Below are 26,767 nucleotides of genomic sequence, written 5' to 3'. Positions count from 1 at the left end.
AAGGAAATACTAGAAAGTTGAACCAATCCATCTGGACAAAATGTTTATGCCCATTCTCCTCATAAACGCTGTGTCCAGATGAACCGATTCAACTTTCTGGTTCTTTCTCTAAGGCTCCTGTGCAATCATTTCTAGCCTCGCTTTCTAATGTACAGTAAAAATATGTGCTTTGTGGTTTTTACCCAGGACCAGGTGTCATTGGGGCTGTCATCCTCACAATAGCTGCTGAAGTCTTGATGCTGCTCCACCTGGGTCATAGTTCCATACCACACCGTCCACAAACCTGAGAGTTGTTCTTGAAAGGACTACAGATCTCAGTACATCTTGTCAATGCAAGATGGTCTTCTGAAGCGATTCCATGCCACCTCCAGTAGCTTCTGGAGTAGACCCGTTGTAATCCGTCTGAGCTGTCCGGGCAAATGGTTCTAGGATGTTGTCTGAAAAGTTCTACTGAACACCTTCTGTAAGTCCTTGAGAAGAAATGCTCCAGACACGTCAGAAGTAAAGTTCTTCAGTATAGTCCCCTGAGACGTTCTTAAGCCTTGTGAATAGCTCGCTCGCTTGTGTTGTTTGTGATGTTGTGTTTCTCTGAATGTGTTTCTACAGGATGCTTTCATAAAATATCTTCAGAATGACACTAGGAGGTACGCCAAATGGTTGCAAAATGTGAAGAATCTTGTATAATTCCACTCGGTCAGTTTGTCAGACTGCTAGTATGGGTAGTAGGTGGTTCAACAGTCTATATAGTGAATGTTTTAGGACTAATTTTACCAGCAAGCGTGTTCTGGGAAAAGAGTGCTTGGTAGAAACCTGAGAGGGTCCAGAGTCTCTGAACACTACTGCTGCCTCAGGTGCCATACACTCACATGTACACACGCAAAAACAGAAATGGGTTGGTCATTTCTATCCCTGCTGAGGACGTAAGACTGTAATATTATACATCACACATCAACTCAGTTATCCAGCATACATCCCGGTCTTCAGATTACATTGCATTACACACACACACACACACACACACACACACACACACACACACACACACACACACACACACACACACACACACACACAAACAACGTGAAGGTTCCACGTCACGTGTTAAATAAGATCATTTGAGGGCAGCATCATGGCCTCTCTATCTAAGGGTCATATTTGACATATGACTCCCTGCCCTTGTGATACCTCAGCTACCAACTACGAAGAGTTTTGAGGCTCTATATCCTTGCTGCCATCTCATATACCTGATATAGACCCAGTTGCTCAAGACTGGACGATTCAGTCCCCCTGGGTGAATAAACATGCTAACCAGGGTGCCGTCCTTTACTTGCTAAACTCCAGCGCACACAGAGATTAACTGCTGTGTAAAACCCAGCAACATTGCACTTGGAAAAAACAGTCTATGCAGGCAGTGTCAACAAAAATGACATCATTTGTAAGAGTAGGCTTATTTAGTTTAGCTTGGTCCAACAACCACTATTATCACATCTAAATATTCAGGGGATAATGAGGATACTGATATGAGAGCTGTCTTCTGAGTACTTTGGCTATGGCCCCTGATCTTTTGTTTACTTATAATATTGAATTCAAATGTTCCACCCAATGAAAGTAATTTCAAAACAAGGGTGTCAACTGCATGTTTTGAATGTAAAAGCACGGTCAGCATGGTGGTTTGTATGGTTTCAGGGAGTTCCGAGTCTGCACAGGTTTCATACTCAGTTACTCCTGCAGTCCAAAGACATGCATCGTGGGTCAATTTATGCATGTGTCTCTCTGCCTCCTCAAGTGCCTGCAAGGATAGGATTGAGTCCCATCTTGCCCTAAATTGAAATAGGTCAGTATATAGCATGGAATCATAAAAAGTCAGGATACTTGCCTTCATGTAGTACAATTGAATTTAACCTTTAGAATTGCCATGTATTAGGATATTAGTGTTATTAGATATCAGATAACTACCCTGGTCTTATTAGCTTTTGCCCTCCTAGTGGACATCACTATTCCTGTTTATTCTGTTCTTGTGTTTTGTGTGGATTAATCTGACAAAATCTATCTTGACAGTGCAACTAGTTTGGACATTTCTAAAAAAAAAAGAAAAAAAAAGATGTAGAAATCAAAATTGAAGATTGCAATCTACAGTCAAAAACAACCGTTTGAAGATGAGTCTCTATTGAAAATTTGGGGATCATTTAATCTGTCTATGAGCCAATTTAAAATCCCTACTGATCGTTTCAAAGTACCAAGGGTAAACTATAGGAGATCACAAATACAAAAGAAGGCAATTGAAAATATTCTGTACATTTATACAGTCAGAAGCTTACAAAATAGATTGAGACATAATGCAATTGCCAATTGTTTCTGTAAGAAGTAAACATAGTCAGATACAGAGCATTTAACATTATCAAAGCAATATTTCAAATAAGTAATTCTGACAAACCATGACAGACACATAGCCCTAGGGAACATTTTGTTGAGTGTACAGTACAGTATTTTCTTTTTACACAATCTGAAGAAATATATCCAAAATATTTGGCATGCAAAAAGTTGAAGGTGGAACAAATTGCTACAAAATCAAAGCTACTATAAAAAAAACGTCCTTTGCTGAAAGCTGGCTATCACAACAACAAAAATGATTGCATACACAGTCTGGGGAATGCTTTCTTCTTACATTTAAAACACTTGTAAGAAAGTTAACAGATGATTGGGATATTGCTATAAATATTTGACAATGTACTTCCAACTGCACAAAATGTAAACCTTTATCTAGAAATGTAAAAAAAAAAGCCTACCTATAAATAGTAGATGCTTTTTGAATAGCAAAATAACATCTAATGAGACTTGACAGATAAATTGTCACCACTATTTATTAACATTTTGTCCCCTAAAACTGTTAGGATGTGATGGACAGTTTGTATTAACAAGTGAAAAATTGATACCTTTATCCCCCATCATCTAGCAAAGCTTCCTTTGGTGGAGAGGGAAACCAACTGTTTGCAGCTGATGTCAGATGGAGCATTCTAAGGGCATTTTGGGTTTTGCTGGGTCCCTATTTGTAGGACTTTTCAAGTTCATGGTGGAGTGCTCAAAATCTAGCTATTTCTTTAAAGCAATAAATAACAACATACCCACGATACAATTTCTGCTTGAATATATTGTAGCAACCGGGGAGGGCAGTCGCTGGACGGATGACGGCTATGCGCTGGGGAAGTGCAAGGGATTATGGGATTGTTACGTTCATGTTCAGATCCTTGTTTTATTAATGTGTTCATGTTTTGATGTATTGTTTGTTTGAGGGTTTGACTCGGACTGGGTAGACAACCATTTTACTGAATGACGGTCATGACTAAGACTGACGTGTTCCAAAGTGACCTCGTTAGGGGAAGCCGAGTCTTTAATGCAACAGCAGGTGGCGATAATGCTCCATCTGGTTGCAATTCGCCATTAAACCAGAAGAAGATTGTTCGGCAACCATTGGGGAAGGGCAGTGTAAAGCACGACGCTACCGGGGTCGTTCCGTGTATGGGACACAGGAGCTGCCATTCAAACTAAATCTTTGCCCGTTACCACCTCCTTCCCCATCAGCTCTGTTCAGTTCTGACAGTGTGTTTAAATGAAACAGCACTCCTGGGGTCGTGCGGTGTATGGGACATGGGAGTTTTGATCGAAAGAGATCTCTGCCTCTCGTTTTCCACGCAAACTCACCACATTGGTGTCAGAAGTGGAATTGAGCTAAAAACTGGAGAGGTAGATCCGGATACTGGAGTGGGACATCAAACAGACCCGTTGGCGCTTGGAAAACCTTGATTGGCAAAAGACGGAGCCCGCCAGAGATGGAAGTCTTCCAGCACAACCTGATGGTTCCAGTGCACCGTGGCCCTTTGAGGCCAGGAGGACCAGCAATGGGGAGCGAACGCTACCCGCTGCCACCGATGCCCCCTAGGGGCCAGGAGGGCCAGCGCTGGGGAGCGCACGCTGCCCAGCGCTACTGATCATCCCCTAGGGACCAGGAGGACCAGACCCGCGGATTCTACACTGCCCGTCACTACCGATCACCTCCTAGAGGCCAGGAGGACCAGTGCCGGGGAGCGTACACTGCTCGCCATCACGATCGCCCCCTAGAGGCCAGGAGGACCAGCGCCGGGGAGCGCACATTATGGAATGCTCCTAAGAGAGTGCACATCACGGAAAGATCCTAAAATGAGAGGAAAATCGTGCATCTTTCCTTTGTCTAGCAATGGAACCTTATGGAATGGAATTACTTAACCTGCAGAGAGAATTCTGCATGATTAGATTGATCGATATGAATTTCCTCTCAAAAGGAGATGGAGATACAATTGAAGAATTGAAATGTCCAAACTGGATTGTTGTTTAAATAAAAGGAAAAACTATAAACAATTAAAAAAAAAAAGGAAAAAAAAGGTGGCAAGCTCCCGGACGAGGGAGTGTCCTCTTGCAACTATTGATGTCCCGTGTGTTCCATCCCCAGGTTCGCCAGATGGTCTATGGCTCAGTGGGGGCAGGGCATTAGGGGAATGCCAAGACCCTCCACCACCTCCGAGGGCGGTTCTACCGTCCTAGCTGTCGACCAGACGTGGAGCTGCACGCCCCACTGCAGCGATACTTGGTGGGGGCCGCAATGGAGCAAGTAGGGGTGGACATCCTTGGGCCTTTTCCCATCATTGACTCTGGCAACCGCTACATTCTCGTGGGTATGGACTACTTCACAAAGTGTCCAGAGGTGTATGCGGTGCCGGCTCAGAGCACCACCACAACAGCAGAGAGGCTGGTGGAAGAGATGTTCGCCCACTTTGGCATTCCTGCCAAGCTCCACAGCGACTGGGGGACAGAACTTTGAGTCTCAGGTCTTCAGTGAGGTCTGCCAGCAGTTGGGGGTGAAGAAGATGAGAACAACACCACTCCATCATCAAAGTGACGGGCTGATGGAGTGGTTCAACCATACCCTGGCCACTCAACTTGCTATCCTCACCAGCCAACACCAGCGGGACTGGGACTGCCACCTGCCCTTGGTTCTCTGGTCCTACCAGACTGCTGCTGTCCAGGAGTCCAGTCAGTGCATGTCCAATGCCCTCATGTTTGGGCGGGAACACTGGACACTGGTGGACTTGGTGTCTGGGACCCCGCCTGAGCCTGAGATTGCCGGGGGTAAAGAGATGGACTACCTCCGGAGACTGAGGGATCACCTGCAAGTGGCCCATGAATACACCCGCTGGGTCCAAGTCAACTCCGGGGTATGGCAGAAGAGGGTCTATTACACCCGGTGCCTTGGGCAAGACTTTGTGCGAGGTATGGTATGGGACAAGGTATGGGAGTATTGTCCCATTTGCAAGAAGGGGATTTCCCTCAAGCTTCGCAGCCACTGGCAGGGGCCCGGAGAGGTCCTGGGCTGGCTGTCTGAGGTGATGTACCAGGTGCGCATGCCCGGCCAGGGGCGCATGGTGGTGCTGCACCAGGACAGACTCGCTCCATACCGCCCCCTTGCTCTGCCTGTTGTGGGAGCCAGGGGGTGACAGCACCCCATGTGCCGATCAGTGTGCGTTTCCTCCAGTTGCGCTTCCTTTAAGCCCCAGGTGACATGTTCGTCAATGACAGCTCCCTGGACATTTGAGGAACTATGTCTTTGGGTGATGGGGTCGTCGAGAACAACTGACCCCTCAGATAGGGGCTATGTAGCGACCTGGGAGGGCGGTCGCTGTACTGATGATGGGTATGTGCTGGGGAAGTGCAAGGGATTATGGGACTGTTGTGTTCATGTTCAGATCCTGGTTTTATTAATGTTGTGTTCATGTTTTGATTATCGTTGTATTGTTTGTTTGGGGGTTCAATTTGGACTGGGTAGATAACTATTTTGCTGACTGACTGTAGGACCATGACTAAGATTGATATGTTCCAGAGTCATCTTGTTAGGGGAAGCCATTGTTCAGCAACCATTGGGGAGGGGCAGAATAAAGGACCACTACTGGGATCATGTGGTGTATGGGACACAGGAGCTGCCATTCAAACTAATGCGTCTTGCCTCCTCCTTTCCCATCGGTTATGTTCAGTTCTGACAGTGTGTTCAAATTAAACAACACTCCCAGAGTCATGCGGTGTATGAGACGTGGGAGTTGCAATCAAGAGATTCTGCCCCTCATTCTCCATGTAATCTCACCACAATATTATACCCCTGGGTGGTAGTGAGTTGTGATTGAGCGACTGTCACTGACTGCAGGCAGCATGCATGAACACATAAACACACCACACATTCCCTGCTTCCTTACATTTTTGAAAAGTAGCTAATAAACCTCATTATTATCCCTCTTTCTTTCTCCGTTTCAGTAGCATGACCAAGAGCGCATGCTTGGTAGTTCTATTTTCATTTATGAATACATTCACATAAATGTTTTATTCGCTTACCAATTGTTGTAGTGCATTGCATAATCACAACGCCGTATATAGCACCTTTGGCGGATGGGGTCCTCAAGCTACTAAGTACCATAAGCAACTGGCAGAACTCCTATCGAAGAAACGCAGTGAGGAGTAAGCAAAAGTTATGAGCCATATGAGGACCAGAATATGGTTCTCAATACGTCGCAGCACATAGATTTCAGTTAGAGGTAAACATGGGAGAAGACCGCCATCAACAAAGCCCCTTTCGGAGATATTGTTCAATCTGATACCGGAAGCAATGCAGTATGAATGTTTTTAAAATATTGGGGGTATTTTATGTATATACAGTGCATCCGGAAAGTATTCACACCCCTTCACTTTCCCCACATTTTGTTATGTTACAGCCTTATTCCAAAATGGATTAAATTCCTTTTTTTCCTCATCAATCTACACACAATACCCCATAATGACAAAGTGAAAAAGCTTTTGTAGAAATTTTTGCAAATGTATTAAAAATAAAAAACTGAAATATTTCATGTACATAAGTATTCACACCCTTTACTCAGTACTTGGTTGAGGCACCCTTGGCAGTGATTACAGCTTCACCTCTTCTTGGGTATGAAGCTACAAGCTTGGCACACCTATATTTGGGGTATTTCTCCCATTCTTCTCTGCAGATCCTCTCGAGCTCTGTAAGGTTAGATGGGGAGCGTCGCTGCACAGCTATTTTCAGGTCTTTCCAGAGATGTTCGATGGGGTTCAAGCCTGGGCTCTGGGCTGGGCCACTCAAGGACATACACAGACTTGTCCCGAAGCCACTCCTTCGTTGTCTTGGCTGTGTGCTTAGGGTCGTTGTCGTGTTGAAAGGTAAACCTTCGCCCCAGTCTGAGGTCCTGAGCGCTCTGGAGCAGGTTTTCATCAAGGATCTCTCTGTACTTTGCTCCATTCATCTTTCCCTCGATCCTGACTAGTCTCCCAGTTCCTGCCGCTGAAGAACATCCCCACAGCATGATGCTGCCACCATCATGCTTCACTGTAGGGATGGTATTAGCAAGGTGATGAGAGGTGCCTGGTTTCCTCCAGACGTGACGTTTGGCATTCAGGCCAAAGAGTTCAATCTTGGTTTCATCAGACCAGAGAATCTTGTTTCTCATGGTCTGAGAGTCCTTTAGGTGCTTTCTGGCAAACTCCAAGCGGGCTGTCATGTGCCTTTTACTGAGAAGAGGCTTCCGTCTGGCCACTCTACCATAAAGGCCTGATTGGTGGAGTGCTGCAGAGATGGTTATCCTTCTGGAAGGTTCTCCCATCTCCACAGAGGAATGCTGGAGCTCTGTCAGAGTGACCATCGGGTTCTTGGTCACCTCCCTGACCAAGGCCCTTCTCCCCCGATTGCTCAGTTTGGCTGGGCGGCCAGCTCTAGGAAGAGTCCTGGTGGATCCAAACTTCTTCCATTTACGAATGATGGAGACCACTGTGCTCTTCGGGACCTTCAAAGCTGTATAAATTTTTTTGTACCCTTCCCCAGATCTGTGCCTCGATACAATCCTGTCTTGGAGGTCCACAGACAATTCCTTTGACTTCATGGCTTGGTTTCTGCTCTGACATGCACTGTCAACTGTGGGACCTTATATAGACAGGTGTGTGCCTTTCCAAATCATGTCCAATCAATTGAATTTACTACGGATGGACTCCAATCAAGATGTAGAAACATCTCAAGGATGATCAGTGGAAACAGGATGAACCTGAGCTCAATTTTGAGCATCACAGGAAAGGGTGTGAATACTTACGTACATGCAATATTTCAGTTTTTTATTTTTAATAAATTTGCAAAAATTTCTACAAAACTTTTTTCACTTTGTCATTATGGGGTATTGTGTGTAGATTGATGAGAAAAAAAGGAATTTAATCCCTTTTGGAATAAGGCTGTAACATAAAAAAATGTGGGGAAAGTGAAGGGGTGTGAATACTTTCCGGATGCACTGTATATACAGTGGTGTGAAAAAATGTTTGCCCCCTTCCTGATTTCTTATTTTTTTGCATGTTTGACACACTTAAATGTTTCAGATCATCAAACAAATTTAAATATTACACAAACACAAGTAAACACAAAATGCAGTTTTTTAATTAAGGTTTTTATTATTAAGGGAAAAGAAAAATCCAAATCTACATGGCCCTGTGTGAAAAAGTGATTGCCCCCCCCCCCCCCCTGTTAAAACATAAATTAAGTGTGGTTTATCACATCTTTGGAAAGCTGAGTTCAATTTCTCTAGCCATACCCAGGCCTGATTACTGCCACACCTCTTCTCAATCAAGAAATCACTTAAATAGGACTTGCATGACAAAGTGAAGTAGACCAAAAGATCCTCAAAAGGTAGATATCATGCTGCGATCCAAAGAAATGCAGGAACAAATGAGAAACAAAGTAATTGAAATCTATCAGTCTGGAAAAGGTTATAAAGCCATTTCTAAAGCTTTGGGACTCCAGCGAACCACAGTGAGAGCCATTTTCCACAAATGGCGAAAACATGGAACAGTGGTGAACCTTCCCAGGAGTGGCCGGCCGACCAAAATTACCCCAAGAGCGCAGCGACGACTCATCCAAGAGGTCACAAAAGACCCCACAACAATATCCAAAGAACTGCAGGCCTCACTTGCCTTAGTTAAGGTCAGTGTTCATGACTCCACTATAAGAAAGAGACTGGGCAAAAATGGCCTGCATGGCAGAGTTCCAAGACGAAAACCACTGCTGAGCAAAAAGAACATAAAGGCTCATCTCAGTTTTGCCAGAAAACATCTTGATGATCCCAAAGACTTTTGGGAAAATACTCTGTGGACTGACGAGACAAAAGTTGAAGTTTTTGGAAGGTGTGTGTCCCATTTCATCTGGCGTAAAAGTAACACAACATTTCAGAAAAGGAACATCATACCAACAGTAAAATATGGTGGTGGTAGTGTGATGGTCTGGGGCTGTTTTGCTGCTTCAGGACCTGGAAGACTTGCTGTGGTAAATGGAATCATGAATTCTGCTGTTTACCAAAATATCCTGAAGGAGAATGTCCGGCCATCTGTTCGTGACCTCAAGCTGAAGCGCACTTGGGTTCTGCAGCAGGACAATGATCCAAAACACACCAGCAAGTCCACCTCTGAATGGCTTAAGAAAAACAAAATGAAGACTTTGGAGTGGCCTAGTCAAAGTCCTGACCTGAATCTGATTGAGATGCTGTGGCATGACCTTAAAAAGGCGGTTCATGCTCGAAAACCCTCCAATGTGGCTGAATTACAACAATTCTGCAAAGATGAGTGGGCCAAAATTCCTCCACAGCGCTGTAAAAGACTCATTGCCAGTTATTGCAAACGCTTGATTGCAGTTGTAGCTGCTAAGGGTGGCCCAACCAGTTATTAGGTTTAGGGGGCAATCACTTTTTCACACAGGACCATGTAGCTTTGGATTTTTTTCCCCTTAATAATAAAAACCTTCATTTAAAAACTGCATTTTGTGATTACTTGTGTTATCTTTGTCTAATATTTAAATTTGTTTGATGATCTGAAACATTTAAGTGTGACAAACATGCAAAAAAATAAGAAATCAGGAAGGGGGCAAACACTTTTTCACACCACTGTATATACTTAGCACAAAGTAAGAAAATTTGTGTTTGGTAGATTATTTCTTTGTTGTAACAATGCTTCTTGACAATAAATCTTATACCGTTGGAAAGCCTGTTTATTTCCCTTTTAACAGCTTATTTTGCTGCTGCTATTGACTCTTGTTTTGAGCTTCTGGTACCCCAGGTGCTGACAATCAGGTGCCTGATATAAGATTTATTGCCAAGAAGCATTGTTACATCAAAGAAATAATCTACCAAACACACATTTTCTTACTTTTTGTGCTAAGTTTATATAAAAGTACTTCCAATATCGGGGGTACTTTTAATGATTTTTGACTGTGGTGTGTTTTTATTGATTGTTTTTTGATTGATTATTTTGATTGATTGTTTTTATTAACTCTGTATTATATATTATTGTAAATAAAGTTCCTTTTTGTGAGTGTTTGAATAATCACAACGCCATCTCCCATCAATGAGTCTGGTTGGCAAAACAGGGCCGTAACATTTTCCTCTGTTAAACAGTATGTTCTCATGTGTTTTCATGGTCACATGAACTGCATAATTATGTTTCTTGACTGTAATATTAACTTTTACTGCAAATAACTTGTTTTGGTTTAAGGAAAATGTTTATGAAAATATAGATAATCGGTTAAAATGTTTGGGTTTAAGAAGCTGTAAATGCTTTATTTGGCAGGGAAAATATTAATTGTATTTTTTTATGTAATTATGAAGCCTAGTGGGAGGGGCTACCAGTTTAAAAGGGGTGCCTTTGGCCCTGGTAGGATCAGTATTGGCGTGATTACAGAGAAGGTAACATCTGTTGAATTTACAGATTGTTATTTTTTTTGGATCATTTTTTTTTGTTGAAAGATATGAGTTATTGAGGAACTCCTTTTTGTAATATTTTGTAATCCTGTATATAGTGTTTTGTTTTTCATCTTTTTGCACTTTTTTGTAAATATTCTCACTATCTGCACCTTGGAAGGCTGGCATACTAAATCACATCATCATATTTTCTGACTACACCTGTGTTTATCCAGTTTTTGAGGAGTTTGAAATAGAACCCCGTGACATTAGTTATTAGTTCTGCATGAAAAAAGTTTAGTTACATGGAAGCCCCCCCCCCCCACACACACAAACATTTGATTTGATGGAGTTCACTGATTAGTGACAGAAAAAAAGATTACAAATATGGCTTTAGAAAAGGAAAATATGTTCAACAGCAAGCTAGAAATAGCAGAAGAGCATCATTGCTATCATAGAATTGAAAATATGAAACAAATACGCTTGAAAATGTGAAAAAATTAAAATGTTATCAAAATGAATGCTCACCTCCTCATTTCTGATCAGATTTTCTCTCTGACATTGTCACTTGTACTAATGAATTAAAAAATGACCAAAATTCAACACTAGATGTTGTCAACCCAATGTTAGCCAGCCAGGTAAACAGTCTCTGAGGGAAAAAAAGGTTAACAAATGGAATCTTTCCTTTGAATAAGTAATTAAAAATAGATACCCTATCTTTTGCTGAATAAGTATTGTTTTATTTTTCATGAACTTTAGTGTAGTGTTGGCTGTAGATTGAGACCCAACAAGCTGAGAATCTGAGGTATATTGCAGTTCTATTCTTCTAAGTAAAAATCAAGAGATACTCCTCTGTGACAAACGTAAACATTATCTGAGTGTGCATCATTATTTCAACTCTCATGTCTTTCTTAATGATGTGGCAAGTTTTAAGTTTCTATCAACTTAGATGTGTGTTTCACTTGTGTCCTGTAGGTTTGGTTGATACATACTGTCTATTTGCGTTGTCCATTTGTGTTGTGTACACAGCTCCTGTTGTCCTTGTATCACATTGGAAGTTTTCAAAATGTCTCGTAACCACTGCCAGTATGGCAAATCCATGATTAGTTCTTTTACCAGACAAACAAAATAATTCCGATTCAAGTGTGAGACCATTGCACTTCTGAGTTGCTGTCATATGTGTTTCCCTGTCAGAAAGAAGAGCGGTCGATCCTCCTTGGCGTTTGCCGTCTGAAATTCGTCACTCAGCCTGAACCTCCACTCTTCCTCCAGCTCCAGTCTGCCCACCGTCTGCCTCAAGGAACTACGATCTGCACTGATAACACACAGAGTCGCTCCTAAAGAGAAAGAGGGTGGGAGTGGGAGAGAGAGCAATGGAGAATGGGTAGTTGGGAAACAAAAGAAGAAAAGGTGGTCGGGGGTGGTGAGACAAAGGAGGGAAAGAAGAGTTAAATAAGAGAAAAAAGACACGAGGTTAGGGAGAGCATAAAGTGAGAAAGGCATGGGGCAGAGAGAGAGCGCGGAGGGACAGAGGAAGAAGAGGAGGAGGGCATGGCGAGATTGCTGAAAACAGAACACTGATCTTTGAGAATGTGTGAGTGATGATATTGAACACCTGTTCTGATTCCTGCAAGTAAGAGATGTTAGACTTGATGTCTTTGGGATGTCATGCTTTATATGACAAGGTTCATGTTAGAAATATGGCTAGGTTCAGAGTTAAGAGTTGGCGTTAAAGTTACACTTTGTCTTAATTGCATGCGTGTGTCAAAATGTTATGTTGTGCATGGCACAGAAACTGGGCTGTCTGCACTTGAACCGCCAAAGCAATGTGTAAAGTAAGTACATAAACAAATCACCAACCAAATTAGGTTGCCTTACCTGATCCGCTCGAGATCACTGCCTTTTTCCCATAGCAATAAGGCGTTGTGAAGATTAAAAAATAGAGACAGGGCATCCGTCAATGCACCTGGGAAAAGAGGTGCTTGCCTCACATTTTGACGCCTGCAAATGGTTAGGATAGTCTCATTGATTATAATGAGAACTTTTATGTTTTTGTGTTTGAATCTCGCTTGCTGTTCTAATCAGGCCAGTATATCAAATATTCATCTGAGGACATCTGTCACTTGCAGAAATCAGGATGTGCATTGCCCATCAGTAGATGGTCACATGACAGTCTGATGGCTCACCTAATTGCGGCTACAGTTAGCAACCAGGTATCGGGAATCGGCTGTCACACAGTAGCAGTGGCAAGCCTGGGTTATTTGTAAGCATGTAAATCTCTGCATGTCTGAAATCCTGCCCCATATGCAGTATTGTTTTTATTTGATTAGGATGTTTACCTTTGAGGAAAGAGAACTTCTTGAGGAAGCCAGGTGTAACAAAGGAGTCAGAGAAGCAGAGCAGAAGGCCACTGAAAAGCAGGCCTGTGGTGCTGATGTTAATGGAATGAGGTCTGGAGCTCACAAAACACACTGTCACCTACAAGGACGGAGTAAGCGTGTGAATTTGTGTAACATTTAGCTATATGAATAAGTCAAGTTTACAAGGTCAACTTAAGTTGAATTCTGTTCATCAACATATCAATTAAATATATTGCAATTTATGAGTGACTGAATTAAAACACACATAAACACAGATCAAAAGCACAGTAGAACATCCCAGTAGTCAATATAGGAAGTTGGAAGGAACCTTGAGACTCTTGGTTATCATTTGTTGAACTGCTACAGCTAGGCTACAACTATTTACTACATGTTCATTAGCCTATGAACTGTTGAACATCAAGTATATAAATGATTAGATGTTAAGGTAACAGTTGACAGATGGTATGGCTTTTGTTTTTGTGTGTGTGTCTGGTACCATTTGTGTGCTTTTGTTGCAGTGTTCAACATTTCTTATCCCGGTACGTGGACTGAAGACACAGATTCAGTCCACGTACTCACATACAGGGGCAGTACTAGCATAGGCAGAGGCATGGGTGTGCTATATCCCAGTTTCACCCTGTAGTGGCCAACTTGTACATGGAGGAAGTGGAAAAGAGGGCTCTGATATCCTATCCAGGGGCACCACCTAGCCATTAGTTCAGATTTGTGGGCGACACCTGGGTTGAAATTAAATCTCAGGATGTACCACATTTCACCAAACACATTAACTCTGGACAACCACATCAAGTTCACCAGGGAGGATGTGAAAAACGACAGGTTAGCCTTCTTAGACTGTGAAATTGCAATTGGTGATGGGGGACATTTGATTGTTGATTTTTACTGTAAACCAACACATACTGCTCAGTACTTAAGGTTTGACTCTCATCACCCACTGGAGCACAAACTAGGAGTCATCAGGATGCTGTACCACCAAGCTGACAACATCCCCACTGGCACATAGGCTGAGGAAGGGGAGAAATCCTACATTAAACAGGCCATAGTTAAGTGTGATTATCATAACTGGGCGTTTGTCAAAGCCAGAAAGACACCCAAACAGTGTGCCAGCCAATTGAAGAGAGGAGAAGGCCAACAGCTGCCTAAGCGTAAACCAGTGGTGATTCTGTATGTGGCGGGAGTTTCAGAAACGTTTATTTTCCAAACACTGCGTCTCAGTTGCTTTCAAACCCCAAAACACACAGCGGCATAAGTTGGTCCACCCCAAGGATCGGGTACCCTGGCACAAACAGAGCAATATAGTGTACGCTGTTAAGTACCAGAAGGATTGCCGTGACTTGTACATCGGGGAAACTAAACAGACGCTGGCCAAGAGGATGGCACAACACAGAAGAGCTAACACATCAGGCCAGGACGCCACAGTCTACACCCATCTACAGGCCAGTGGCCACTCTTTCAAGGATGAGGATGTGCACAGCCTTGATAGGGAGGAATGCTGGTTTGAACAGGGAGTCAAAGAGGCCATCTATGTGAAGAGGGAATGACCATCCCTGAACGGGGGGGTGGGGGGTGTAAGAGTACATCTGTCGCCATCTTACAATGCTGAGATTGCAAACATGCCCAAATCCCCTGTGAATAGTACACATGGCCATTGTAACTCTAGTTAATGGTCACACCTACAATTGTATTTGCATATGAAACTGATCGTTGGTTTCGGCTGTTATGCAGCTGTATTGTTTATAAGGGCGGGGATACCTGCAGTCAGTTAAGACCTGAAGAGGTCAGATGAGTGATGAAACGTATCTGTCAATAAACGTATCCAGATGAACTGATTCAACTTTCTTTGAATTTCGTATCCCAGGTTAATCATTTTCTACTCAGAATAGGTATGTTTATGCTCTTCTTTTGGCATCTGAGAGTGTCTCTCTGCACTCATAAGTCAGTCTGTGTGTGTGTGTGCATGTGTGTTTGTGTGTGTGTGTTCTCTACCACACACCCTGGATTGAGATAACAAGCCACAGATAGTACAGGGTAAGTTTATGTCCATCTCTTGGTATCTGTGCTTGTGTCCACTTCTTGTGTGCATACAGTAAATGCGTATATAAAGTATGTATGTATGTATTCTGTACCTCTGCTCCCAGATTAAGATAACAATCCACAGACAGTACAGGGTGTGAATAGTTCTTAGTGCTGAGTGGAAATAGTCTCTGGCTGGTCTGCTGGAGGTATTTCTCCAGGAGGAGCTGGGCTGGTGTGGCCAGGAAAAGGTGCTTGCTGTCTGGAGCACAGACATACTGGCTGGGACCAACTGAGGTGGGAACGTCTGTCATCTGAAAAAAAATAAAATGTTAATGCCCAATTGATCTACTTTATATGACATTAATGAAACATTTACTTAGGTGTTGTAGTTTACCATTTGATTGATTAAATCAATATCTATTCATTTAGTCATTGTCAATACCTGCTTAATGCTATTCAGGGTCACTGGCGGGCTACAGCCTATATCTGCTATATTTTATACAATATTCATATTATTAGTAGATTAATTTATCTTTGCATTCTTTTTTTTGCATTGTCATTTGCATTGACAATGTATGCATTTCTATTTCTCTTTTTACTGAACTACTCTCATGTCTTGTTCAATATGAATATCGCATTAAAAACCAGGATGCATGCTAGTCCGCGGTGGCGTAGCGGTCTAAGCATCGGCTTGGTGTCGATGCAGATGCCCACTGGGGACTGGGGTTCGCGCCCCGGTCTCGTCAGATCCGACTATGGCCGGACTCGATGAAGCAGCAATCATTGGCAACGCTGTCTTCGGGAGGGGGGCGGAGTCGGCTTGTGTTCGTCATGTGAATGCGTCTCTGTGTGTGTCGGAAAAACAGTGGTTCGGCTTGGATTCGCCTTGTCACGAAAGTGGGGAGGTGCTTTCCTTCGAGACTGCCGACCGGAGAGATGCAGTTGGCGAACGCATGCAATACGAGGGTGGGTGTTTGAATTAAAATAGGGATCAATTGGCCACTAAATTGGGAGAAAAAAGGGAAAAATCAGAAATAAAAAAAAAAAAAAAAAAAAAAAACCAGGATGCATCAAGCTGAGAAATGTTTTAGTGCAAAAGATCATAAGGAAAATCATCCTCTGTTGTTTCCTTTTAACACTTTGTAAATGTCTGGATACAAATCTACGCATTTGTGTGTGTGCGTGTGTTTGTGTGTATACGTACTCATGATTTAGGGACAAGTACCTTGCTCTTTATAATAAAGGTTCGGTATCCTCCTATGGCGATCTGCTTCTTCATGACACTGAAGCTGTTGAATTGACAGACCAGCAAACCAGCGCTGTGGGCCCGCAGAGTGAAGTCAACATCATGGCAGGTGAAGCGGTTCTGATCATACTGGATGTTCTGACTTAAGTCCACATTGAGAAGGAGGAAGTCGTGTAGGTGACCTCTAGAGAAAGGCTCTCTAGTTCTGTAACCTGGATATTAAAACAAATAAACAAACTAAAAAAAAAAACTACATTGTCATTGTTGTTATACACTGTAGTTGAAGCAGGGATATGACATCTGTGGAATATCCAGAGTGACTGACTCTCTCTTCACAGTATGTTGCTTTTTTGTAATTTTATTGATCTCTATGATAAAAAAAGAAGTCTTTTCGCATTTAGAACCACAGTTGTTTCTGATTTGCTCCAAAAGTGGCCACCCTGTTTTGATATATTAGTCAAATTATACCTATAAGGCTGCAAAAGAGATTTTCTCTGTACAATGATGAATTAGTAGTTATAAAATGTTTACATGCCAGTATTATGGTTAAACATATACCTGGGAAAGAAACCTATTTCGGTTATTGTAAACAAGACATTGTGTTTATATTTACTACTTTTTTTTCCACTACTTTATTAATCCCCATGGGGAAATTCTTCCTCTGCATTTAACCCATCCTAGCTGACCAACTCTAGTTTGTCTTGCCATGTCTCAGTGAGGGGCAGACAGCAGTATCATGCATGTCTTTTTGATGGTGGGGGAAACCGGAAGACCCGGAGAAAACCCACCGCAGACACGGGGAGAACAGGCAAACTCCACACAGAGGACATCCTGGGTTGACCCCCAAAGTTGGACAACACTAGGGTTCGAACCCAGGACCTTCTTGCTGTGAGGTGACAGTGCTAACCACTGCGCCACCATGCCACTTCAAAGACAGGTTATGTGAGTATCTTGAATACTGAACAGATTTTGGTTTGCAAGGAAACTCAACCCATTGTTTTCTATCCTGTCTGTACTGTGAATACTTTTTTTTTTCTCGATTTTTTCTCCCCAATTGTACCCGGCCAATTACCCCATTCTTCTGAGCTGTCCAAGTTGTTGCTCCACGCCCTCTGCCGATCTGGGGAGGGCTGCAGACTACCACGTCTCCTCCGATACATGTGGAATTACCAGCTGCTTCTTTTCACCTGACAGTGAGGAGTTTCGCCAGGGGGACATAGCGTGTGGGAGGATCACGCTATTACCCCCAGCCGCCCCCCCCCCCGAACAGGCACCCCAACTGACCAGATGAGGTGCTAGTGCAGCGACCAGGCTACACACCCACATTCAGCTTCCCACCCGCAGACACGGCCAATTGTGTCTGTAGGGACACCCGACCAAGCCGGAGGTAACACAGGGATCTGGACCGGCGATCCCCATGTTGGTAGAAAATGGAATAGACCACCACCCAGACACCCCCTGTACTGCGAATACTTAAAAGAAGAGTTTACCTGATTGATGAATAGGCTAAGCGGTTACATCTGGCCCACATATCTGGAATATTTTTGATTTCAAACTGTTTTATTAACTTTGCTGCTTGTCATACCCTCATCTTATGCCTTTACTGTCATCTTCTGTCACATACTATTTAGTGAGGGTGAAAGAGCATGAATATCATTTTCAAAAAGGGTGTGTCCCAGGCTTTCCCCACACCTCTGACCTTTAAATCCCCTTACCTGTAACTCCACGGCTGCTCCACTTCCTGATACCACAAAGCCCATAGTGGGCCAGGTCTGGACAAGCCTCCATGTGCTGTAAGACTTGCTTCAAAGACACAGCGCACTCTACTGGACCACTGAAAGACGCAACACAGCACAAATTTGTAGGGCATAGGCAAGGCAAACTGGGTTTCTGGAAATACCTACAAGAGGTGAAATCTTTTTTTTGTTCTGTACACCTAGTAATGGAATAAGCATAGTACACACCGTAGCTTCATGTACAAACCCCAATTCCAATGAAGTTGGGACGTTGTGTAAAACGTAAATAAAAACAGAATACTGTGGCGGACACTAGGGGCTATGCCTCTCACCCAGCAGGACTGTGAGCTGGGGGCCTGGTTTACGTTCCCGGGCTCGCCGGTGCAGGGGTTGTTCCTGCTGCAGTTGGTTTTTGGAGTTGAGGAATAAACATCAAACTCGCCTTGGTCTCCTGTGTTTTTCCTCATTCCTGCCACATTGGTGACCCCGAATTGAACATGTTTGGAACAGAAGATGAGTGTGAATCCACTTCGGCCACGCCGCCCCAACTCTCACAGCCGGCCGTTCTCGCCGCGGCTGTGAAACTCCCAGAGTTCTGGCAGAGCGACCCTGCCTCGTGGTTCCAGCATGTCGAGGCGCTGTTCCACCTGCGTGGAATCTCCGCGGACGACTCCAGATACTATCTGGTCGTCGCTGCGCTTGACCAGCAGTCCAAACGCCGGGCCATGCAGCTGTTGCATGCCCCTCCACAACACAATAAATACGTCGCCCTCAAACATCTTCTGCTCCGGAGGTACAGCCTATCTACCGCAGAGAGGGCAGACAGAATCCTTTTCCTATCCGGTTTGGGTGACGGGACGGCTGTGGATCTCATGGACAATATGCTGTCGCTGCTAGGCTCAGACGAAGGTGGGTTCCTTTTCCCGCACATTTTCCTGCGCCAGCTCCCGTCTCCTGTGCGCGCGGCTTTGGCTAACTCCCCGTGTCTGGCTGCTGGTGACTGCTGAGGTTTGGCTGAGGAGGCTGATCGGGTCCTGCTGGCTACCAGACGGTTCTCTGTGCAGAGTGTGGCATCGGAGCCTCTGCAGCCGACGTCGGAGGACGCAGACCCGGCAGTGGTGGCTGAAGTGACTGCCCGGAGACGGCGCGGGAGAGGCCTCTGTTTCTTCCACCAGCGGTTCGGCGGCAAAGCGAGGCACTGCGTCTCTCCGTGCACGTTTGAGGCGGCGGGAAACTCCAGGGCCAGCGCTCAGTAGCAGCTGTGGGCGCTGGCGGACGTAGTGAGCGGCTCTTCATTAAGGACACGATGTCAGGAAGACGGTTTCTGGTGGACTCAGGCTCGCAAAAGAGCCTACTCCCTCCTGCTAAGACAGACAGGTCGGCTGAAGGCGGCGGCCCACAGTTAAGTGCAGCTAACGGTTCGTCCATTGCGATGTTTGGCACAAGGTTGGTGACTGTTTGCTTCCACGGGCGCCATTTTGAGTGGGACTTTGTAGTCGCCGCCATTACTGTTCCTATTATCGGCGTGGATTTTCTGTGTGCTAATGGTCTGCTGGTTGATGTTGCAAACCGCCGTTTAATTGATGCTGTGTCTTTCGCCACTGTTCCGTGCGAGACAGGGGGAGCCGGGCCGTTAACACACGCTAACTTTTTAGCATTAGGGGATGTTTTTCAGCGTTTGCTGGCGGATTTTCAATCGGTGACAACGCCTGCCTTTTCCACCGCGGTTACTAAACACTGGGTACAACATTTCATTCCCACTCTGGGACCGCCAGTTTTTTGCGCGCGCACGGTGCCTCGACGCGGTAAAATTGGCTATAGCTAAGGAGGAGTTCGCCATCATGGAGCGTCTGGGTATAGTGAGGCATTCCAACAGCCCGTGGGCCTCGCCGCTTCACACGGTGCCCAAGGCGGATGGGTCGTGGCGGCCTTGCGGCGATTTTCGCCACCTGAACAACGTCACCGCCAATGACCGCTATCCCATCCCACACATACAGGACTTTTCCATACGCCTGGCAGGTACCACTATTTTCTCTAAGGTGGACCTGGTGCGCGGCTATTATCAGGTTCCCGTGTGCGCAGAGGACGTGCCCAAGACCGCAGTGATCACCCCGTTTGGGCTTTTTGAGTTCATGCGCATGCCTTTTGGCTTGAAGGGGGCAGCGCAAACCTTTCAGAGGCTGATGGACTCGGTGTTGCGTGACCTTGCTTTCGTGTTCGTTTATCTCAACGACATATTAGTGGCCAGTCCGTCAGCTGAAGAGCACCTGGCGCACCTGAAACAGGTTTTCCGTCGTCTGGACGAACACGGCCTGATAGTCAACCCGGCCAAGTGTCAGTTTGGACTGCCGGTGATTGACTTCTTGGGTCACCGCATTTCGCCGCAAGGCGCGGTCCCTTTGCCTTCTAAGGTGCAAGCGGTGGCGGAATTTCCCCGCCCAGTCTCTGTTAAGGCATTGCAGGAATTCTTGGGCATGGTGAATTTCTATATCCGCTTCCTCCCTCGCGCTGCCCACCTCCTTCAGCTACTTTACGAAGCCCTGCGGCTTAAGAAGGCTAACGACCCTGTCGACTGGACTCCCGAACGGGTCCAGGCCTTTGACGGAGCTAAGTGCGCCCTGGCTAACACTGCCCTCCTCGCCCATCTCACACCCACGGCGTCCATAGATTTAACAACCGATGCGTCTGACATAGCCGTAGGGGCTGTGGTTGAACAGCGTGTGGCGAATGCGTGGCAGCCACTCGCATTTTTTAGCTGCAAACTGCGGGATAGCGAGCGCAAGTACAGCGTTTTTGACCGGGAGTTGCTGGCACTGCACCTTGCAACCCGGCATTTCCGCTTCCTGCTGGAGGGTCGCCCATTCATGGCTTATGTGGATCATAAGCCGCTGACTTTTGCCATGTCCAAGGTGACTGAGCCGTGGTCTGCTCGTCAACAGCGCCACCTAGCGGCGATCTCCGAGTTCACAACGGACATTCAGCATGTGGCCGGGAAGTCCAACCCTGTTGCTGATTGTCTGTCGCGTGTGCTTGTGTGTCCTGTGCACCTCGGTGTGGATTTCTCCGCTATGGCTGCCGACCAGCCCAGCGACCCGGACGTCCTTGCCCTTAGGTCAATGCGTACCGGTCTCAAGCTAGAGGACGCTGTGATGCAGGAAGGCAGTTCTGCTCTCCTCTGCGATGTCTCCACCGGCCGTCCCCGCCCCGTTGTTCCAGTGGCCTGGCGCCGTCGAGTTTTCGATTCGATTCACTCCCTCTCGCACCCTGGAGTTCGGGTGTCGGTGAAGTTGGTCAGTTCCAAGTTCGTCTGGCCTGGCCTCCGCAAGGACGTCAAGGGGTGGGTGGCTGCATGTGTAGTGTGCCAGCGCGCTAAGGTCCACCAGCACACTAAATTGCCCCTCGAACCGTTTCCGATCCCGGCCAGACGTTTCGACCACGTGCATGTGGACCTGGTGGGCCCTCTACCTTCTTCACAGGGTTTTACGCACCTGCTCACAATGGTAGATCGGACCACCAGGTGGCCAGAGGCTGTCCCTCTATCCTCCACAACATCCTCGGATGTTGCACGCGCTTTTCTTTCCTCCTAGGTCGCCCGTTTCGGCACTCCGTCAGATATCACCTCAGACAGGGGCCCCCAGTTCGTGTCAGAGCTCTGGTCGGCACTTGCGCGATCCTTGGGTGTGCAGGTACACCGTACTACCGCGTATCACCCTCAGGCTAATGGCTTGTGTGAACGTTTTCACCGGTCGCTCAAGGCAGCGCTGCGTGCTGCGCTCTCGGATGGTAACTGGGTGGATCGTTTACCTTGGGTTATGCTCGGGTTGCGTTCGGCTCCTAAGGAGGACCTCGACGCGTCACCCGCTGAGCTGGTGCTTGGTCAGCCGCTCCGCGTCCCTGGGGAATTTTTGCCTGGGAGTTCCGCTCCTCGACCTCGTCCGGCCGTTTATCCTTTTTTGTCCGACAGCACTCGGGTTCCAGGCCCCGTTCACCAGTTTTCCGCGGTCGTTCGTGCCTGCGGAGCTCATGTCGGCTCGTTTTGTTTTTGTACGGCATGATGCTCACCGCTCGCCCCTCCAACCCCCATACGATGGCCCATTTCGGGTTCTTGAGACGGCTCCTAAGGGTTTTGTGCTAGATATGGGTGGGCGTAGGGAGCGTGTCACGCTTGATAGGCTTAAACCGGCACACAGGGTGGCAGGCGAAGTTGTGTTTCCGGCCCAGGTTCCCCGTCGGGGTCGTCCTCCTTCCAGGACCCCGGCAGTGTCTTCACGGGTTCAGCGTTCTGCTTCTTAGCCAGCTTTGGACTGTGTTTCACCTACTGTTTCGGCTGAGGGACGGTGCAGCCGTTATGGCAGGCTGCTTAAGCCTCCAGTGAGACACTAATTTTCTTTCCAGGAGTCCCTTCTGGGTGTTCGGGGGGCTGTGTGGCGGACACTAGGGGCTATGCCTCTCACCCAGCAGGACTGTGAGCTGGGGGTGTGGTTTACGTTCCCGGGCTCGCCGGTGCAGGGTTGTTCCTGCTGCAGTTGGTTTTTGGAGTTGAGGAATAAACATCAAACTCGCCTTGGTCTCCTGTGTTTTTCCTCATTCCTGCCACAATACAATGATTTGCAAATCCTTTTCGACCTATATTCAATTGAATACACTACAAAGACAAGCTATTTAATGTTCAAACTGATAAACTTTATTGGTTTTTTGCAAATATTCACTCATTTTGAATTTGATGCCTGCAACACGTTCCAGAAAAGCTGGGACAGGGGCATGGTTACCACTGTGTTACATCACCTTTTCTTTTAACAACACTCAATAAGCATTTAGGAACTGAGGACAGTAATTGTTGAAGCTTTGTAGGTTGAATTCTTTCCTATTCTTGCTTGAAGTACGACTTCAGTTGCTCAACAGTCCGGGGTCTCTGTTGTCGTATTTTGCGCTTCATAATGTGCCACATATTTTCAATGGGAGACAGGTCTGGACTGCAGGCAGGCCAGTCTAGTACCCGCACTCTTTTACTACGAAGCCACGCTGTTGTAACACATGCAGAATGTGGCTTGGCATTGTCTTGCTGAAATAAGCAGGGATGTCCCTGAAAAAGACGTTGCTTGGATGGCAGCATATGTTGCTCCAAAACCTGTATGTACCTTTCAGCATTAATGGCGCCTTCACAGATGTGCAAGTTACCCATGCCATGGGCACTAACACACCCCCATACCATCACAGATGCTGGCTTTTGAACTTTGTGCTGATAACAATCTGGATGGTCCTTATCCTCTTTAGCCCGGAGGAGACGACGTCCCTGATTTCCAAAAACAATTTGAAATGTGGACTCGTCAGACCACAGCACACTTTTCCACTTTGCGTCAGTCCATCTCAGATGAGCTGGGCCCAGAGAAGCTGGGTGTTGTTGATATATATGGCTTTCGCTTTGCATGGTAGAGTTTTAACTCTTGTAGATGTAGCGACGAACTGTGTTAACTGACGATGGTTTTCCAAAGTGTTCCTGAGCCCACGTGGTAATATCTTTTACAGAATGATGTCAGTTTTTAATGCAGTGCCGCCTGAGGGATCGAAGGTCACAGGCATTCAGTGTTGGTTTTCGGCCTTGCCGCTTACGTGCAGAGATTTCTCCGGATTCTCTGAACCTTTTGATGATATCATGGACCGTAGATGATGAAATCCCTAAATTCCTTGCAATTGTACGTTGAGAAACGTTGTTCTTAAACTGTTGGACTATTTGCTCACACAGTTGTTCACAATGTGGTGAACCTCACCCCATCCTTGCTTGTGAATGACTGAGCCTTTCGGGGATGCTCCTTTTATACCCAGTCATGACACTCACCTGTTTCCAATTAACCTGTTCACCTGCGGAATGTTCCAAACAGGTGTTTTTTGAGCATTCCTCAACTTTCCCAGTCTTTTGTTGCCCCTGTCCCAGCTTCTTTGGAACGTGTTGCAGGCATCAAATGCAAAAAGAGTGAATATTTGCAAAAAACAATAAAGTTTATCAGTTTGAACATTAAATATCTTGTCTTTGTAGTGTATTCAATTGAGTATAGGTCGAAAAGGATTTGCAAATCATTGTATTCTGTTTTTATTCACGTTTTACACAACGCCCCAACTTCAGTGGAATTGGGGTTTGTATGCATGCTTCAGTAAACGTACCTGCGTGCATCAAGATCAACTGCATTCCACATGACACATGAGTCGTCAGCCAGGATGATGAAGGGCCAGACTTCTCCTGCTGGGCCACCACCCTCCAACTGCCGACTGCGCTCCAGTTCTAGGTTGTGATAGGACAACTCCTTGATTAAGAAGTGGGCAGCACCTGCAAGGGATGATGATGTGAAGATGATTAAGTTGCTAGGCTGCAACTACAGTATAGGGGAAAGGGACATGGTTAGAAAAGTGCTGTGATACACATCCAGAGGGACAGAATAGATATGAATGGGAATACCACTAAATTCCAGGTGTCAATGTGTGCCAAAGACAAACTGTTTCAAAGCTAGATTTCTAATTTTAACATCAAATAATATGATAAAAGTAGAATTCAAAACTCCATAGCTCACTATGGTTAGGCTAATGCATCACTAAAAAAGTGAAACAGCTAACAATAAAATACACCATCAAGTTAAACCTGTCAGCAAATTTCACAACTTTCAACAACTTTATTTAAAAATTAAAGACAATATTTTCAGAATTTGTAAAATCCTTGTGCTTTATCACTGGCAGTTGGGGTAGCAACAGTGGCATTAGTTTTACCTATACCAGCTCCATTGAAGACCGTGGGTAGCACCAACATGATGTGGTTGGGCCAGTATTTCTTATAGACAGCCATCTCATACTCCTTGACCACCAGGATATGGAGATGAGAGGCTCCATCCATGGCGTGATAAAGATTAAATAAACCATGCTCATGGCGACCTGTTGTTGGGGTGAAGATGGGGCTCTTTATGCAGTCTGGGCTCTGGAAAAGGAGAGAAAGTATCAAAATATTTGGTGCAAATCAACTAAATCTATCAAACATTACCTAGATAAAGGCTAAATAGCTTTAGAAAATGTCCCCCTTATCTTGGATTTGTAATAATGTGATATTTAATGGATTCCTGTGGAAAAAATCTCTATTTGTTTACCCCTCTCAAGGGGGTGCTTGTCCTGGATGGGATGCAGTTAACTTGAACAAGAACACTGAGCCGAAGTGGAAGGAGTTTGTGTCTTATTCGTCTTGTTGAAGGACACGTCTTCCTCACTGTTAGGCCAAGCTGCCAAGGGGTTTAAAAATCTGGTAAATTCTGGTGTTTCTGTGACTGGATTTTTAACTTCATCAGATAAACCATGTGTTACCAGGTTTAATTAGTATTTAAAGTGCAGTCTGTTAACTCCTAGGTGTTCTTTAGCTATTCTTCAACAAAATAAATAACAATTTAATTTCACTATTACTTCATCTGATGATAGGACTGAGATAAAATAAATGTTTCCCATACATAGACTATTCTGTGGTGGCCCACCACAGTCACCATTGCCCGCCACAAAGGGAAAAATGGAAAACATTTGAAATTGATTAATTATTGCAGCACTAGGCTTTAATGTGACACTTTGACAATTCCTTTCTTGCCACACTACAGAGGGCTTCTTGCATCCTCCATTTGCCTCTTCCCTCACACAAACAGAAGATGTAAGTATAAGAACATAATTTTCCATGCACAGAACAAACTGCTGACTGCACCTTGAATTGGTTTGCCAACCGCCACATAACTTTAAACTGAGCCAAACACACTGACATCATCGCAGTGAATGCTCAAGTCTGTGAAACACAGAGTAATGGTAAGCAGAGGTTTAACTTTTACAGTTTCATGGTTAACTCTACAGTTTGAGTAGAGTCTATTTCTACATTCAATTCTGTGCAGCAACACACAAACACACTCAAAATCACATTAGGCTAAAATGTGGGGCATTTTTAGCCCATGTGTATCTATTAGATGGTACCTAAGCATGTAAGTGTTTGGGAACCCTCGGCTTGCCTATCCTGAATCTATAGCAGCACCTAGTGGAAAAATAGGTGCTCAGCACTGGACAACCACTCAACTGTTTCTCAAAAGGGAATGCAGGCAGGATACACTCACCGGCCACTTTATTAGGCACACCTGTCCAACTGCTCGTTAACGCAAATTTCTAATCAGCCAATCACATGGCAGCAACTCAATGCATTTAGGCATGTAGACATGGTCAAGACGATCTGCTGCAGTTCAAACCGAGCATCAGAATGGGGAAGAATGGTGATTTAAGTGACTTTGAACGTGGCATGGTTGTTGGTGCCAGACGGGCTGGTCTGAGTATTTCAGAAACTGCTGATCTACTGGGATTTTCACGCACAACCATCTCTAGGGTTTACAGAGAATGGTCCGAAAAAGAGAAAATATCCAGTGAGTGGCAGTTCTGTGGGCGAAAATGCCTTGTTGATGCCAGAGGAGAATGGCCAGACTGGTTCGAGCTGATAGAAAGGCAACAGTAACTCAAATAATCACTCATTACAACCGAGGTATGCAGAAGAGCATCTCTGAACGCACACCACGTCGAACCTTGAGGCAGATGGGCTACAGCAGC

General features: G+C 45.2%; 1 protein-coding gene across 1 annotated transcript in view; it reads right to left on the bottom strand.

Moving 5' to 3' along the window:
• Positions 1-11,966: 11,966 nt before the first annotated feature.
• The window catches only part of greb1 (growth regulating estrogen receptor binding 1), a 73,226-nt gene continuing 58,425 nt past the window's right edge, over positions 11,967-26,767 (bottom strand). Inside the window, exons 28-34 of the mRNA XM_056278676.1 lie at positions 24,926-25,130; positions 24,329-24,491; positions 18,149-18,267; positions 16,413-16,645; positions 15,298-15,498; positions 13,133-13,271; positions 11,967-12,130 (exon numbers count right to left, since the gene is read on the bottom strand). Of these exons, the coding sequence (XP_056134651.1) occupies positions 11,967-12,130; positions 13,133-13,271; positions 15,298-15,498; positions 16,413-16,645; positions 18,149-18,267; positions 24,329-24,491; positions 24,926-25,130 (1,224 nt within the window). The remainder of the gene's footprint in view (positions 12,131-13,132; positions 13,272-15,297; positions 15,499-16,412; positions 16,646-18,148; positions 18,268-24,328; positions 24,492-24,925; positions 25,131-26,767) is intronic.

The sequence above is a fragment of the Lampris incognitus genome, chromosome 4, assembly GCF_029633865.1.
Source record: "Lampris incognitus isolate fLamInc1 chromosome 4, fLamInc1.hap2, whole genome shotgun sequence".
NCBI lineage: Eukaryota > Metazoa > Chordata > Actinopteri > Lampriformes > Lampridae > Lampris > Lampris incognitus.
The sequence above is the reverse complement of the archived record's forward strand: the minus strand, read 5'-3'. Positions and strand labels throughout refer to the sequence as shown.